Source organism: Neurospora tetraspora (genome assembly GCF_033439725.1).
Source record: "Neurospora tetraspora strain CBS 560.94 chromosome Unknown B0H65scaffold_4, whole genome shotgun sequence".
Taxonomy (NCBI): domain Eukaryota; kingdom Fungi; phylum Ascomycota; class Sordariomycetes; order Sordariales; family Sordariaceae; genus Neurospora; species Neurospora tetraspora.
In genome coordinates, this window is record NW_026944386.1 from 3,529,534 (window position 1) to 3,542,259 (window position 12,726).

The 12,726-nt window shown below is 53.4% G+C and overlaps 5 protein-coding genes and 1 non-coding gene across 6 annotated transcripts; 4 read left to right on the top strand and 2 right to left on the bottom strand.

The window, feature by feature from the left end:
* Nucleotides 1-1,150: 1,150 nt before the first annotated feature.
* On the top strand, nucleotides 1,151-2,111 carry B0H65DRAFT_466551 (uncharacterized protein). The gene is made up of 2 exons (XM_062826860.1): nucleotides 1,151-1,566; nucleotides 1,593-2,111. The coding sequence occupies exons 1-2, from the start codon at nucleotides 1,459-1,461 to the stop codon at nucleotides 1,725-1,727; spliced, it is 243 nt and encodes an 80-aa protein (XP_062682020.1). The 5' UTR covers nucleotides 1,151-1,458; the 3' UTR covers nucleotides 1,728-2,111.
* Nucleotides 2,112-2,742: 631 nt separating this feature from the next.
* On the top strand, nucleotides 2,743-5,377 carry B0H65DRAFT_205145 (Six-hairpin glycosidase-like protein). The gene is made up of 2 exons (XM_062821857.1): nucleotides 2,743-3,491; nucleotides 3,554-5,377. Exons 1-2 carry the CDS (start codon nucleotides 3,128-3,130, stop codon nucleotides 5,188-5,190), a joined length of 2,001 nt encoding a protein of 666 aa, XP_062682021.1. The 5' UTR covers nucleotides 2,743-3,127; the 3' UTR covers nucleotides 5,191-5,377.
* Nucleotides 5,378-5,691: 314 nt separating this feature from the next.
* Nucleotides 5,692-5,763, top strand: B0H65DRAFT_t246. Its single transcript has one exon. It is a non-coding gene; the product is annotated as a tRNA-Arg (tRNA).
* Nucleotides 5,764-6,775: 1,012 nt separating this feature from the next.
* Nucleotides 6,776-7,568, bottom strand: B0H65DRAFT_509123 (GrpE-domain-containing protein; the record flags this gene model as incomplete). The annotated part of the gene is made up of 2 exons (XM_062828282.1): nucleotides 6,776-7,219; nucleotides 7,293-7,568. The coding sequence occupies 2 exons, from the start codon at nucleotides 7,566-7,568 to the stop codon at nucleotides 6,776-6,778; spliced, it is 720 nt and encodes a 239-aa protein (XP_062682022.1).
* Nucleotides 7,569-8,135: 567 nt separating this feature from the next.
* B0H65DRAFT_205175 (DNA-directed RNA polymerase II 33 kDa polypeptide) lies at nucleotides 8,136-9,725 on the top strand. Its single transcript, XM_062821858.1, has 3 exons — nucleotides 8,136-8,354; nucleotides 8,429-8,994; nucleotides 9,067-9,725. The coding sequence occupies exons 1-3, from the start codon at nucleotides 8,289-8,291 to the stop codon at nucleotides 9,446-9,448; spliced, it is 1,014 nt and encodes a 337-aa protein (XP_062682023.1). The 5' UTR covers nucleotides 8,136-8,288; the 3' UTR covers nucleotides 9,449-9,725.
* Nucleotides 9,726-10,519: 794 nt separating this feature from the next.
* B0H65DRAFT_205182 (mitochondrial carrier domain-containing protein) lies at nucleotides 10,520-11,996 on the bottom strand. Its single transcript, XM_062821859.1, has 3 exons — nucleotides 11,573-11,996; nucleotides 10,796-11,501; nucleotides 10,520-10,707 (listed from the first exon to the last, which is right to left on the bottom strand). Exons 1-3 carry the CDS (start codon nucleotides 11,823-11,825, stop codon nucleotides 10,632-10,634), a joined length of 1,035 nt encoding a protein of 344 aa, XP_062682024.1. The 5' UTR covers nucleotides 11,826-11,996; the 3' UTR covers nucleotides 10,520-10,631.
* Between the last annotated feature and the right edge of the window lie 730 nt (nucleotides 11,997-12,726).

Sequence of the window (12,726 nt, forward strand, 5' to 3'; positions counted from 1 at the left end):
GGACGTCAGTTGAGGCTGACTCTGGCAGGCAAATAAGTCCTAGGCCAGGCCGTTACCACTGGCTGGACGGGAGCCATTTGATAAGATAAGGCAACGGGTATCCACCAAGACTTGCAGGGCTGGCTTGGCAACAGAAGCACAGACCCCACATCCAAAATTTTCGTATATCAAGCGGGACGTCGCACCCAACTCTTCCTCTTTCTCTTCTTTTTTCTCCTCACGGACCTGTGCCCAGTGCTCCCCTGCCGCCAGCTCGTGCTTGCACTTGTAGGTAGCTAGGGTTGAGTGCTGAGGCAGTTCGGCAACCAAGGAGCCATCCAGAACCTTTGCGTTCTTCCATGATGTCAATTTCCATCCGACAGGTCACCAGAAGAACCGAACTCCGGCGTGAACCTCGTTCGCCGCAAGGCTTGAGCTTGGGGAGCGCCGGATGATGTAGGGGAAGTCATATTCCAATCCGTTCGCCGAGGACGTCGTCCTATGAGGCTGGGGGAAACCATGACAATTGCCACATTTCTTGCCGTAAACTTGTGTTTTTGCTGTGATTGCCCTGCTGTCTTTTTTCATCAATGGCGTTTTAAAGCTTGCACTTGAAGAGCAGCAGTGAAGGTCCGCACATCCAGTCAGATAATTCCCATGTCACGTTGTGCATTTTGGCATCAGCCTGCCCGATTTCGACATGCTTTCACATGCTGTGCTTGCACTCAGATGTCCGTCTGCTGTTGTTGGTACCTGCGTGGAGAATCCATCGTCTATTTGTGCTGACTTTGGACTCTCATATGTTTGTGAAGTGGGATGTTCTGTCATCAAGAAGGACCGACCTGGTGTTGCGAAGTTTAGGTAACATGTTGAGATGTTGGAGTTGACCTCACTTCAGCTTCCACTGCTCTCATCCATGTATCGGAATCAGCCGTTTCATAACTGGAAAATTTCGAGGTTGCCCTTTACCGTAGTATTCAAACGAGTTGAAACGTCAAAGCTCTCATAGTGCGAATTTTTGGTCGGCCTTTTTCGGCGGAATCCCCATGTCAAATGTCCAGTTGCTACTACACGTCACGCAAATAGTCTGGTTGTTTTCAGGTTCTCGAGCTTCTTCTAGTGTTTCTTTGATGGGCACGTGGGTGGTATGATGGTGCTGTGTCATGGACTGATGCTATTCCCAACCTGTGTAACTGTTAACCCTAACCCGATTTGATCTATACGTCCTAGCTAAAACAAGATATTCCCATATTTCCCACCCTTTTTGACGACTTTGGAAGGGGCTCTGCTTCAGATCTATAACTGGAACAGAGTTTAGCGTAATAGGAGATGGCAAAGCCTCACTCCCTCATCTCCAACAAGTCCAGCGCAAAACCACCCCTGTCCTTAGCATAACCGGACTCCTTCCTGTTCCTGACACAACGGCCGCGAATGCAGATGCAAGTCGGCACTCCAATGCGGGGGAACAGGGGTCCTGTCATGACTGCAGCCAAGAAAGATGAAAAATCCGGGGGAGGTAGGGTTGCTCCGACCTGCCTGTCTGCCCAAGGTCCAGGTTCCCCAACTTCACTTTCTATCCTCGGCATGGTGCCCGTCCACGGTCCTTCCATCAGGCTTTTTTTTCTTCCACGGCCCCAAGCCCTTTCCCCAAGATCGAGACGGCCCGATTTCGAATGACCTCGGCGGCGGCAGACCACCATTTGTCACGTCTTGGTGGTATCGATTATCCAAAAGATAAAAACTCATAAGACGGTCGGCCGGATGAGCTGACATATGGTGGAGACGCGTGTCGTTGGATGTGGGCAGCAGCGATGGCGGAGAGAGAGAGAGAGAGCGAGAGATCCTATTCACAAGAGTAATGTGCTCGTGGTTCGTTTTTGGCCGTTACCCTCCGCCAAGCTTAGGACAAGAGATGGAGAGATGCTAGAACAAGTATTCTCCGAGACGTGAGCCTCCGACTAAAAGAGATCCGCAACGATGGAGCAACTAGCGGGCCGTGATATACAGCTCTCTCAATTCTAGACTTGAGGTATGACAAAGTTAGCTTCACATAGCACAAAGTGCATCACATTGCCATGTGTGCAGGTGTCAAAAAGGCGGGAAAGGTCACAAGAGATTTGACTGTGTTCCCGTGATGCTCAAAAGCAGGCATAGTTCCCCGCATTATCGAGGTTTCTCCGCCGTAGCGAGAGATCATGGGGAAACCAGACTTCAGCGCCAAAAGGGCCGGTGTAACCGCCCCACACCCGCCGATTTCAGATTCCAAGCTGCAGTGCGCCGTCTGCAGATTTCACATGATGAACACACCAACATCACGGCACCTCCAGTGACACTGACGCCTACCTATAGCAGCCACCCTTTTGCGATGCGACGGTAGAAAACGCCGCGGCAAGATATCGGCCTTTCTTTATTGCAGCTGGGCGTTGCTTGAAGCTTGGGCAGCTTTGAGTGGCCTTTGACATTTTGGGTCCAGTCCTGGCCAATCTCCGCCATCCACACTTTCCACTCCCCCAGGTCAGCAGCTCTCCTGGTTTGATACCGCTTAGAACATACCGCTCTCTCTATAGACCAACCATGGCACCGCACGTTCTCTTGAGCTTATCATGCTCCCCTCGATCTGCTCCAATGAGTCGAACTGTTCAAAGACCAAGCTCTCCAAGCAAGGGAGAGCTCAGGGGGAGCAAACGTTCCTGCAGATAGAGCAGTGGGACTGCCGCCACAAAGGATGAGGATCGTGACGTGACCAGTGACCAGGGCAAAACACAAAAGAGAGCAAAGATCCAAAAGGGTCAAAAGGACCGAGCCTCAATGCCCGGATGGCACTCAACACCGTCTTCTCGGCCCTTTCTCCAACTCTTCTCCTTCCTTAATCTACCCTAGCACCAATCCCCATCCCATCGACGACGCTGCAAGGCCCGATCTCTAACCACCGAGTGCACCCTCATCCACGAACTGACCCCGGTCCTCCTCCGAGGCCCTTGAGAGTAGAGTTGAGGTGCGGAACTTGGACGACCAGGGCAACTTCACTAGGAAAGTGGACGACAAGGTTCACTCCGGCTGGACCGCAACACTAACGTCACTTTACCGAGCCTTCCAAAGGGGGAAATGCCAAGGGTGAGCGAGACAAGATCGTCGCTCATCAGTCAAGATGGACACAATATATAACCTCAAGCAAGTCCTCCTCAGCAACCATGATTTCACCACCAGTCTGGTCTCCAACGCAACAGACTACTCGACAAGCCCTCTGACCTACTTCGCCATGCATCTCGTCTCTTCGCTCCTCGTCGTGGGCGCCGCCTTCCAGGCCGTGCTCGGTCTGCCGGATCCTCTGGAGCCTCTGCGTGAGAAGAGGAACAGCGACATCATCAAGCGGTCTGCCGACTCCTTTATCCAGACCGAGACTCCCATTGCGCTGAACAACCTTCTGTGCAACATCGGCTCTTCTGGATGCAGAGTCTCCGGTGCTGCCTCTGGTGCTGTGGTTGCCTCCCCTTCCAAGTCGAGCCCTGACTGTAAGTGGAAATTGCCCAGTGTGTCTCATCTCGTAAGGCAGCATAGCTCACAGTGTCGATAGACTGGTACACCTGGACTCGTGATGCCGCCCTTGTCTCCAAGCTTGTCGTCGACAGGTTCACCAACGAGTACAACACCACTCTCCAGAACACCATCCAGGCTTATGCTGCTGCTCAGGCCAAGCTTCAGGGTGTTAGCAACCCGTCCGGTTCACTCTCCAACGGTGCCGGTCTTGGTGAGCCCAAGTTCATGGTCGACCTCACGCAGTTCACCGGTGACTGGGGCCGCCCCCAGAGAGATGGTCCTCCCCTTCGCGCCACCGCCCTCATCGGCTACGGCAAGTGGCTCGTCAGCAACGGTTATGCTGATACCGCCAAGAACATCATCTGGCCCATCGTGAAGAACGACCTTGCCTACACTGCCCAGTACTGGAATAACACCGGCTTCGATCTTTGGGAGGAGGTCAACAGCTCTTCCTTCTGGACCATTGCCGCCTCCCACCGTGCCCTCGTTGCGGGTTCTGCCTTTGCCAAGTCCGTCGGCAGCTCTTGCAGCGCGTGCGATGCTGTTGCTCCCCAGGTCCTGTGCTTCCAGCAGAGCTTCTGGTCCAACAGCGGCTACATCATCTCCAACCTCGTCAACTACCGCAGCGGCAAGGACATCAACTCCGTCTTGACTTCTATCCACAGCTTCGACCCCGCTGCCGGTTGCGATGTCAACACCTTCCAGCCCTGCAGCGACCGTGCTCTTGCCAACCACAAGGTCGTCGTTGACTCCATGCGCTTCTGGGGTGTTAACTCTGGCCGCACTGCCGGTAAGGCCGCCGCTGTCGGTCGCTACCCCGAGGACGTCTACTACAACGGCAACCCCTGGTACCTCGCCACTCTCGCCGCCGCCGAGCAGCTGTACGACGCCCTCTACGTCTGGAAGAAGCAGGGTTCCATCACCGTCACCTCCACCTCCCTCGCCTTCTTCAAGGACCTCGTCTCCTCCGTCAGCACCGGCACCTACTCCAGCTCCTCCTCCACCTACACCTCCATCATCAACGCCGTCACCACCTACGCCGACGGCTTCATCGACGTCGTTGCCCAGTACACTCCCTCCGACGGCTCCCTGACCGAGCAGTTCGACAAGGACAACGGCACCGCCATCAGCGCCACCCACCTCACCTGGTCCTACGCCGCCTTCCTTTCCGCCGCCGCCCGCCGCGCCGGCATCGTCTCTTCCTCGTGGGGCGCCGCGTCCGCCAACTCTCTGCCCGGCTCCTGCGCCGCCTCTACCGTCGCCGGCACCTACGCCACCGCGACCGCCACCTCCTTCCCCGCCAACCTCACGCCCGCCAGCACCACCGTTACCCCTCCCGCACAGACCGGCTGCGCTTCTGATCATGAGGTTTTGGTTACCTTCAACGAGAAGGTCACCACCAGCCCCGGCCAGACCGTCAAGCTCGTCGGCAGCATCGCTGCCCTCGGCAACTGGGCCCCCGCTAGCGGCGTCGCCCTGTCGGCTAGCCAGTACACCTCCAGCAACCCGACTTGGTACACCACCATTGCGCTGCCCCAGGGTACCTCGTTCACGTACAAGTATGTGGTTGTTAACTCGGATGGGAGCGTGAAGTGGGAGAGCGATCCGAACCGCAGCTATGTGGTTGCGAGTAACTGCGTGGCGACGGCGACTATTAATGATACTTGGAGGTAAATTGTTTGCCTTGGCAAGGTCATGAATGTAAAGAAAATGAGGAAGGAAATGGGAATGGGAATGAGTGATGAGCGAAATGTAGAATGAAGAACCTGGTATCAGTAGTCAAGGAGAAACAGAGGGATTAGGAAAGGGAGACAGAGAGTGCAGTGGGATATCAACCACGGAGGAAGAAAGGAAAGAAGGTAAAACAGGACTTCTTTTCGCATCGGCATCGGCTTGGGCATTTCTTAGCATGCACGGCTACTTGCATCCTTTTCTTTCCCCCTCCTATCCTATCCGTATCTTCCTCTCACTCCACACACGGGCACACACACACAACCCTTTTTATATTCTCTGTATCAAAAATTTCAAGTTTCAACATAGCATAGAAAATGTATAAACATCAAACCACACACACCAACCATCCGATGACTTTCTCGTTTGCAAAAGAAGAAGGGCTTCACTCATTGGCTGCTTATAAGGTGAATGTTCAAAGAGTAATTACAACAAGCTTCAAAAGGTCCGCTGGCTCAATGGCAGAGCGTCTGACTACGAATCAGGAGGTTCCAGGTTCGACCCCTGGGTGGATCGAGATGAGATGGTGGCAGTGATGTGCCTCAAATTCTTTTTTTTTTTTTTTTTTTTTTTTTTTTTTTTTTTTTTTTTTTTTTTTTTTTTTTTTTTTTTTTTTTTTTTTGAACGAGTCATGTATGTGTAAGACCCCTCCCTGGCCGGGACTGGAGTGAATGACTGGCCATCCTTTTTGTTCAACACCTGCAAGTAGATATATGTCTTGAATGCTGAAGTAATGGAGGTCGAACATTCTTGTTTTGTTGTTGTTTTACGTAAGTCCTCTTGGGTTTACGTAAATTGTCCAAAGGTTGGATAACGTGAGACTTCAACGAGAGTTCTGTTTTGCCTTGTTTTGTAACTGTGTGGTTTGGCCTAGTACAGTGCATGTTCAACTTGCCCCTGTCCTGTTATCGTGAAGGCTCGCTCTTCTTCACTCAGCAGGATATGGGCAGAAAAGCCGAGACCTTTTCAGGCATGGGTGATATGCCCGAGGTTTCGGTTTTTTTTTTGTCATTGGCGTGTACAGTAAGAGATTGTAGAGACAGATGTCAGTGGTATGGTAAATAGGTAGTTCGGTAAGATTGTATCTCAAGTACGCCCAAAAATCGTTTTATATCCTTTTGTCCCGCTTGCCCATTCCCATCACAAGCAACGCTTTAGTTGTTGTGGTATATGCTTTGTCAAAAACCCAAAAACCAGAGAGGAGGCATTATATAATACATGAGATGTAGAAACCATTGAACGCCGTTTTGTTCCTGCGCGGGGGCATATGTTGCATACAATTCGTTTTGTTGATGTTGTACACGGGGCTATTATAGTCGAGCCCCTTTTCTCTTATTTTCCTTTTTGGTTTCCCTGGCTATATGTTGAGCCCCTTTCTTGAACTTTTCTTTTGCTTCATGAGCTTGTTGACATGTCATGTCATGCGATGTCATGACATCTCAGGGTATCCTGCCCTGCCCTGCCAAGCCCATGCCCAGAATCTCTGCCCATCCTTTTTTCGGTTGTTGGAAGAAACGGATAGAAACATTTATTTGTTCTTGACGACGCCGACCTGGGCGGGGCGGAGGACGCGGCCGTTGAGCTTGAAGCCCTTCTGCTGGACGTGGAAGACGACGTTGTGCTCCTTGTCGGGCATGGGGGCCATGAAGGTGGCCTCGTGCTCGTTGGGGTTGAAGACCTCACCCATGGGCTCGATGCGCTCGAGACCGTGCTTCTTGAGGGTCTGGAGGAGGATGTTCTCGGTCATCTTGAGGCCCTCGTAGAGGTTGACGAGGTCCTTGAAGTGCTCGGACTGCTCCTCCGACTTGAGCTTCTCCTCAGGAACCACGCTCAAGGCGCGGTCGAAGTTGTCGACGCTTTCAACGAGGTCCTTGGCGAACTTTTGAATGGCGAAGTCCTTGGCCTGCTTGACCTCGCGGGCGGTGCGCTCCTGGAGGTTGCGGAAGTCGGCGACGGTGCGAAGGCACTTGTCCTGTAGAGAGGGGCACCCCGTGTAAGCGACTTGTCCACCATAGCTGTATGCTTTTGTAGCTTTAAAGACCAACCTTCCACTCGCGGGCCTCAGCGTCCTTGGCCTCGAGCTGCTTCTTGAGGGCAGCAACGACATCATCGGCCTCACCCTCCTTCTTCTCGGCGCCCTCGTCGGCCTTCTTCTCACCCTCAGCCTCGGCACTGTACCACCGGGCGGCGGAGCGCAGCTGGGGAGCAGCTGTCCGGGCAGCCTGCATCTGGAAGATCTGGGAAGCAATAGGGCGCTGGGCGGCGACACGGGTGCCGGAGCAGAGGGCTCTGGAAGAGCGGGTGAGGGCTGTTCGTAGCATTTTGGCTGGGTATCTGGATGTGACGGGTGGTGAGATCTGGCGATGTCCGGGACAGGGAAGGGTCGCGTGTTGAAGAGGCACTTTCAAGAAATTTTGAGACAGCTGCGCTAGCACGGGACGCGGGGACGGCATGGACGGGCGGCGGGTGGGCGGCCAACAGGGGCCTCGCAGTCTCCCACAGTGGGAATGGGTGCTGCTGCATCAGTCCTCTCGGCCGGCTGGGCGGGAGCGAACCGAAAAGCGGGTCATGAACGGACCGCGGGCAAAGTCGACAAATTGCCTGCCGGGCCATCGAATCTGATGCTCAAAAGTTGGAGCTCCAACAGCGGGTCTGCCTTGGCGGGGCTCTTCTGTGCGGGGAGATGGACCTTTTTAAAGACACGCCGTGGAGTTGGTCAACGCCAGGTCATGTGAAGATAAGGCGTATTCCCTGTAACTTTGCCTGCCAGGCGAGGGTGAATTGGCGACTGGACGGAAACCTGGTGGCGCCTCGAACCTCGACCCGTCAACGCGCCGAAACTGAAATCAGTCCGCAACTTGCATTTCGCACCACCCGGCCCTTAACAAAGGCCACCTCAACCTCAACTCAACCTCTCCCTCGAACCACAACCTCCCGAACCGTTTCCTTCCGCATCCAAAACTTCATACATCACAAAACGTACGATCGAGAACTACGACGGTAGCGAACGCGACTGACCGACCGACGGTCAACACGCAACGATGGATTACGATCCGATGGTGATGGACGACGCCGAGTCCTTGGGACCGGTCGTCAAAATCTCACAAGTATGTTCTGTGTGCTTTTGCTCGCAGCAAAATGCGCTCGGCTGCTCGTTCCTCGTTCTAAACCATCGTTCTAGGCGGACAACACCCGAGTCAAGTTCGAGCTCTCTAACACCGAGATCTGCTTCGCCAACTCCCTCCGTCGCGTCATGCTTGCCGAAATTCCCACGATTGCCATCGATCTAGTCGAGATCGAGGCCAACAGCTCCGTTTTGGCTGACGAGTTCATCGCCCACCGCCTCGGTCTAATCCCACTTAACGCCGAGGGAATCGATGCACTTCTCTATTCTCGGGAGTGCGACTGCGACGAGTACTGCGAGCATTGCAGTGTGACCCTCAACCTTCACGCCAAGTGCACTGGCGACGACATCATGCAAGTTTGTGCTCGCGATCTTGTTCCAGTGGGCGATCGTGTCAACCAAGTTCTTGGATCGCCCATCATCAACGATCCGGAAGGGCAAGGTCCCCTGATCCTTAAGCTCCGCCACGGCCAGGAGATCAAGCTCCAGTGCATCGCCAAGAAGGGCATTGCAAAGGAGCACTCCAAGTGGGCTCCAAGTGCCGCCATCGGCTTCGAGTACGACCCACACAACAAGCTGCACCACCTCGATTTGTGGTACGAGCAGGATCCCAAGAAGGAGTGGTAAGTACATGACAAATCCCAGTTTACCCAATCCTCTTTGATTTTACTCGTAGCTCACCATGTTTTCACCAGGCCTCCTTCGGAGTATGCCGACTGGGAAGAGCCTCCCCAGGAGGGCGAGCCATTCGATTACGATGCCGTCCCACAACGCTTTTACTTCAACGTCGAGACCGCCGGTCCCATCCCTCCCGATGCCATTGTCCACGAAGGCATCAAGGTCATTCAGCAGAAGCTGGCTGGACTGATCCACGAACTTACCGAAAGCGACGGTGGTGAGAACGGATACAACGGACCGCGTAGCCCAGGCTACAACGAGGGTGGCGACAATTGGAACGATCAGGGATCCTTTACGCCATATGGAAATGGAGGAAATCAGAGCTCTTGGGGAGGCCAGGGCGGCGCCACGCCCTACGGAGCGACGCCTTACGGTGGCGGCCAAAATTCTTGGTCTTGAGCATCATCTGCTTACAGTCTGCCGTTTACGACGTCGATTACTCCTCCCGACGGCTTGCGAGGTCATTGCGCATGTATTTTTCGGGAGGTTTTGGGTATCTGCGGCATCTTTGCGGCGCGGTCTCTCAGCTGCGCACTTCGATCAACAACACAACACTTTCATCGATGCTGATTTACGCATCTCTACATACTCCCGGCATTATCACCGACTCAGCATCTGCCAAATAACCGCGGCGCCTCAAGTCCCTTGCTGCTGGGACCATTAACCAGTCACACTGCGTGGCCAATTTCCATGTCAGTCATCAGGGGCAAATGACAGACGTTTGGCATTAGCCACGAGCCGCCACGTTAGGTCAATCTTGGGGGAAACGCGGAAAAGGAATTATGAGGACTGGAACTTGAAATTAAGGAAGAGGGGAGAGGCGCATTCTGAGGGTTCAAGTCAGGGCGAGAGGAACCAGAGCATATCTTATTTGAGCATCCCTCGCCCAGACATCACAAATACTAAACAACGGAAAGAGGACGGCTTTTTCTATTGGCGTCCTGCAAATGATCTATCGCACAATTGCGAGGTATAGACAAAAGGTGAAATCTAGTCGCCATAGTCTGGTGGCTTCAAATAGGGACAAAAATACCCAAAAAAAACATTTATAAACGGTTATCAAGTGCAAAGTCCATGAATAACCGAGAGGCGATTCTCGCCGAATACTCGAGTCTGATAAGCACTTGCTGCTCTGGTCTATTTGCTTTAAACACGACTCCATGGGAAACACCAAACTCCTAAGGTAGAACTACATGAAGCCAGAACGCCATTGTAGACATGACAGTCCCACCGCCGCTCCAATGTTTGACGGATGAGGGGATATCTAACAGGAACAACATGAATGAAAAAAAAGGAAAAAAAAAACATGAGGTGTCGCCATCTAGCCTCTGACAGAAAGAAACCCCCACCCGGTCTCATAAAATGCAGATTTCTTCTATGCAAATCCGTCCATTATGGCCCTACCAACAACCAAAACCAACCAATCTTTTGATGAAATGCACCGAAAAACCGCTGTTGCTGCTGCTGCAAGTCCGTCTATGTGATAGACTCCCAAGACTGGACATGGGAGGGAACGTGAGGAAGAAAGAGGAAAACAAGGAAAAAAGGAGCCAGGAAGAGGAACGAATGGACACTCGGACACTCATTCCTCAATACCCTTGACCTTCTTGTACATCTTCCGATGGCCTTCCAAGAAGATAAAGGTGCAGATCGTTTGTCTGTCCGCGTCACACACCTCGTTAGCACAACCAATCCCTTAAACCCACAGACCACACCCACAACGAAAAGAAAAAGGGAAGTACTTACGGCCCCAACCTCAAAAAACTCGGCACCCACCCCTTAAACATCCACCTCACCCCCTCCTGCGCATACAAGCTCCCCAGCACCTGCCCAATACTGCTTTTCCCGCTCGCGCTCATCACCCGCGTCTTGATCACATCAATCGGGCTCGTCACCGTCGCCGCCGCCACGCCCGCCAGGAAACTCGCGCTGAAGTGCGTCGCCAGGTTATCCTCCAAGGGCGTGTGCCTAATCAGGATGCGCTTAAACACATCATAACTAGCCAGCTGGCTGGCCGTCATGGCCGCCGCCCGGGCACTATTGGGCCAGACACCTCTAAACCAGCTCCGAAACCCTTCCTCGCGCGTCATCCGCGCCAAGCCGTCGATGGCGTGGGCGTAGTTACGTCTTTGCGCGGGGGGCAGAGCGGCGTCGTGCTGCATCCGCACGTTCAGCACGTCTGCCACGTTGCCGACTAAGCCGCCGGCTACGCCGGAGACGGTGGCCATGGCGATCAGAAGGGGGAAGGAGGCGGGGGAGTCTTTGGTGGTGAAGCGGGTCTTGAGCTCTTCGTAGATGCCGAAGCGCGTGGTGCTGTAGGTGATTTGGCGGAGGAGAGAGGCGGAGAGGCCGTTGTAGAGGCCGGTGATGCCGTGGTGGCGGAGGATGTGGACGACGGTGCCGGACATGGATTTGGGGGCGTCGCCGGTGCGCATTTGGAGGCGGACTTTGACTGTTTTGAGGGGGGCATTGGGGTTAGTGGTGGTGTTCTTGTTCTTGGTGCTGGTCACGGGCAAAACTTACCGAGATCGAGAGGATGTGTGACGGTGGCAGCCATGCTGCTGGCGCTTCCTCCGAACCAGAAGGGATAGTGTATTGTTTGTTGCTTGGACTTGATCGTCGTGGTCGTCGTCGTGGTCGTCGCCGCGACTACGGGCTTATCTGATGTCGTCTGTTTCTCCATGATTGCTTGCGCTGCTGGCTTCGTGACAGACGCTGCGGTGTATTTGGAATCCGAAGGCGAAGGCGCTCCGAGGCCAGTGGTGACGGCCTGCATTGTTGCTTATATACGAAACCGCCCACGAGGGTTCTTGCCGGGGTCCGTTCTTCGTGATGGGGCTTGTTATGGAGCAAGTGTGGAAGTCGGGAGAGACGGGACGAGAGAATACCAAGAGGTCGATTTGTTACAGAGGCATTCCGGATCACCGGCAAACAGCAATCCCAGTTCGATTGATATCAATGGAAGAAAAGAATATGCAAAGGCGGATGCAGGTTCGAGGAACTCAATCTCGCATGCGTAAATGTATGATGCGTTCGTCTGATTTTGGAGAAAGCAGGTCCCAAGGTCCAAACCCAAAAAGTCGAGACGAGATGACGACAGGTAAGGTATTTTACTGAATATGAACATGAAAGAAACAAGAAGTGGGAAACGAACGGTGTACAAGACTCGAAGAAAACCTACGATAAGCGGGCTCCATCGTCTAGACCGCCATGCCGGGAACTGCAGGTTCCTGAACAGGGCGTTATCAGCCCCAGCGTAGCGCCGACTGAGGGCGTGTTCGGTAACCCAGTAAATGGTTCAGTAAATATTACTGGTCGGATTTACTAAATGCTGTACGAGTGCAAATCAGTAAATAATTTCAGTAAATGTTACTGACCGTATTTACCGAGTCCTGTTCGAACCATTAGTAAATCTCCTGTCCGTAATTCGCCCAAAAAACCGGTCCAGTAAATAGGTGGATACGCAACTCCCATTCGCCCAATCAAACAACACCATTTACTGAGAAACATTTCCGGACCTCTGACCCTCTGGAAATGCCAACCAGTATCGCGAATTTACGAGACTAGTTACGCTGGCCACCTCAGACCTTTTGGAAATCCAAACCAGTATCACGAATTTACGAGATCATTTACGTCTGGTCCGTGCCACCCGCCATAAATCCATTTACTGAAATCCC

What these genes read in the sequence shown, in the direction of transcription:
- B0H65DRAFT_466551 (XM_062826860.1), top strand. Translation starts at nt 1,459, where the DNA reads ATGACTGCAGCCAAGAAAGATGAAAAATCCGGGGGAGGTAGGGTTGCT. An exon ending in CACTTTCTATCCTCGGCATG is followed by an intron (nt 1,567 to 1,592) that starts GTGCCCGTCCAC and finishes TCCTTCCATCAG; the next exon opens with GCTTTTTTTTCTTCCACGGC.
- B0H65DRAFT_205145 (XM_062821857.1), top strand. Translation starts at nt 3,128, where the DNA reads ATGGACACAATATATAACCTCAAGCAAGTCCTCCTCAGCAACCATGAT. An exon ending in TTCCAAGTCGAGCCCTGACT is followed by an intron (nt 3,492 to 3,553) that starts GTAAGTGGAAAT and finishes CAGTGTCGATAG; the next exon opens with ACTGGTACACCTGGACTCGT.
- B0H65DRAFT_205175 (XM_062821858.1), top strand. Translation starts at nt 8,289, where the DNA reads ATGGATTACGATCCGATGGTGATGGACGACGCCGAGTCCTTGGGACCG. An exon ending in CGGTCGTCAAAATCTCACAA is followed by an intron (nt 8,355 to 8,428) that starts GTATGTTCTGTG and finishes CCATCGTTCTAG; the next exon opens with GCGGACAACACCCGAGTCAA. An exon ending in CAGGATCCCAAGAAGGAGTG is followed by an intron (nt 8,995 to 9,066) that starts GTAAGTACATGA and finishes TGTTTTCACCAG; the next exon opens with GCCTCCTTCGGAGTATGCCG.
- B0H65DRAFT_205182 (XM_062821859.1), bottom strand. Translation starts at nt 11,825, where the DNA reads ATGCAGGCCGTCACCACTGGCCTCGGAGCGCCTTCGCCTTCGGATTCC. An exon ending in CACACATCCTCTCGATCTCG is followed by an intron (nt 11,502 to 11,572) that starts GTAAGTTTTGCC and finishes CCCTCAAAACAG; the next exon opens with TCAAAGTCCGCCTCCAAATG. An exon ending in AGTTTTTTGAGGTTGGGGCC is followed by an intron (nt 10,708 to 10,795) that starts GTAAGTACTTCC and finishes TGACGCGGACAG; the next exon opens with ACAAACGATCTGCACCTTTA.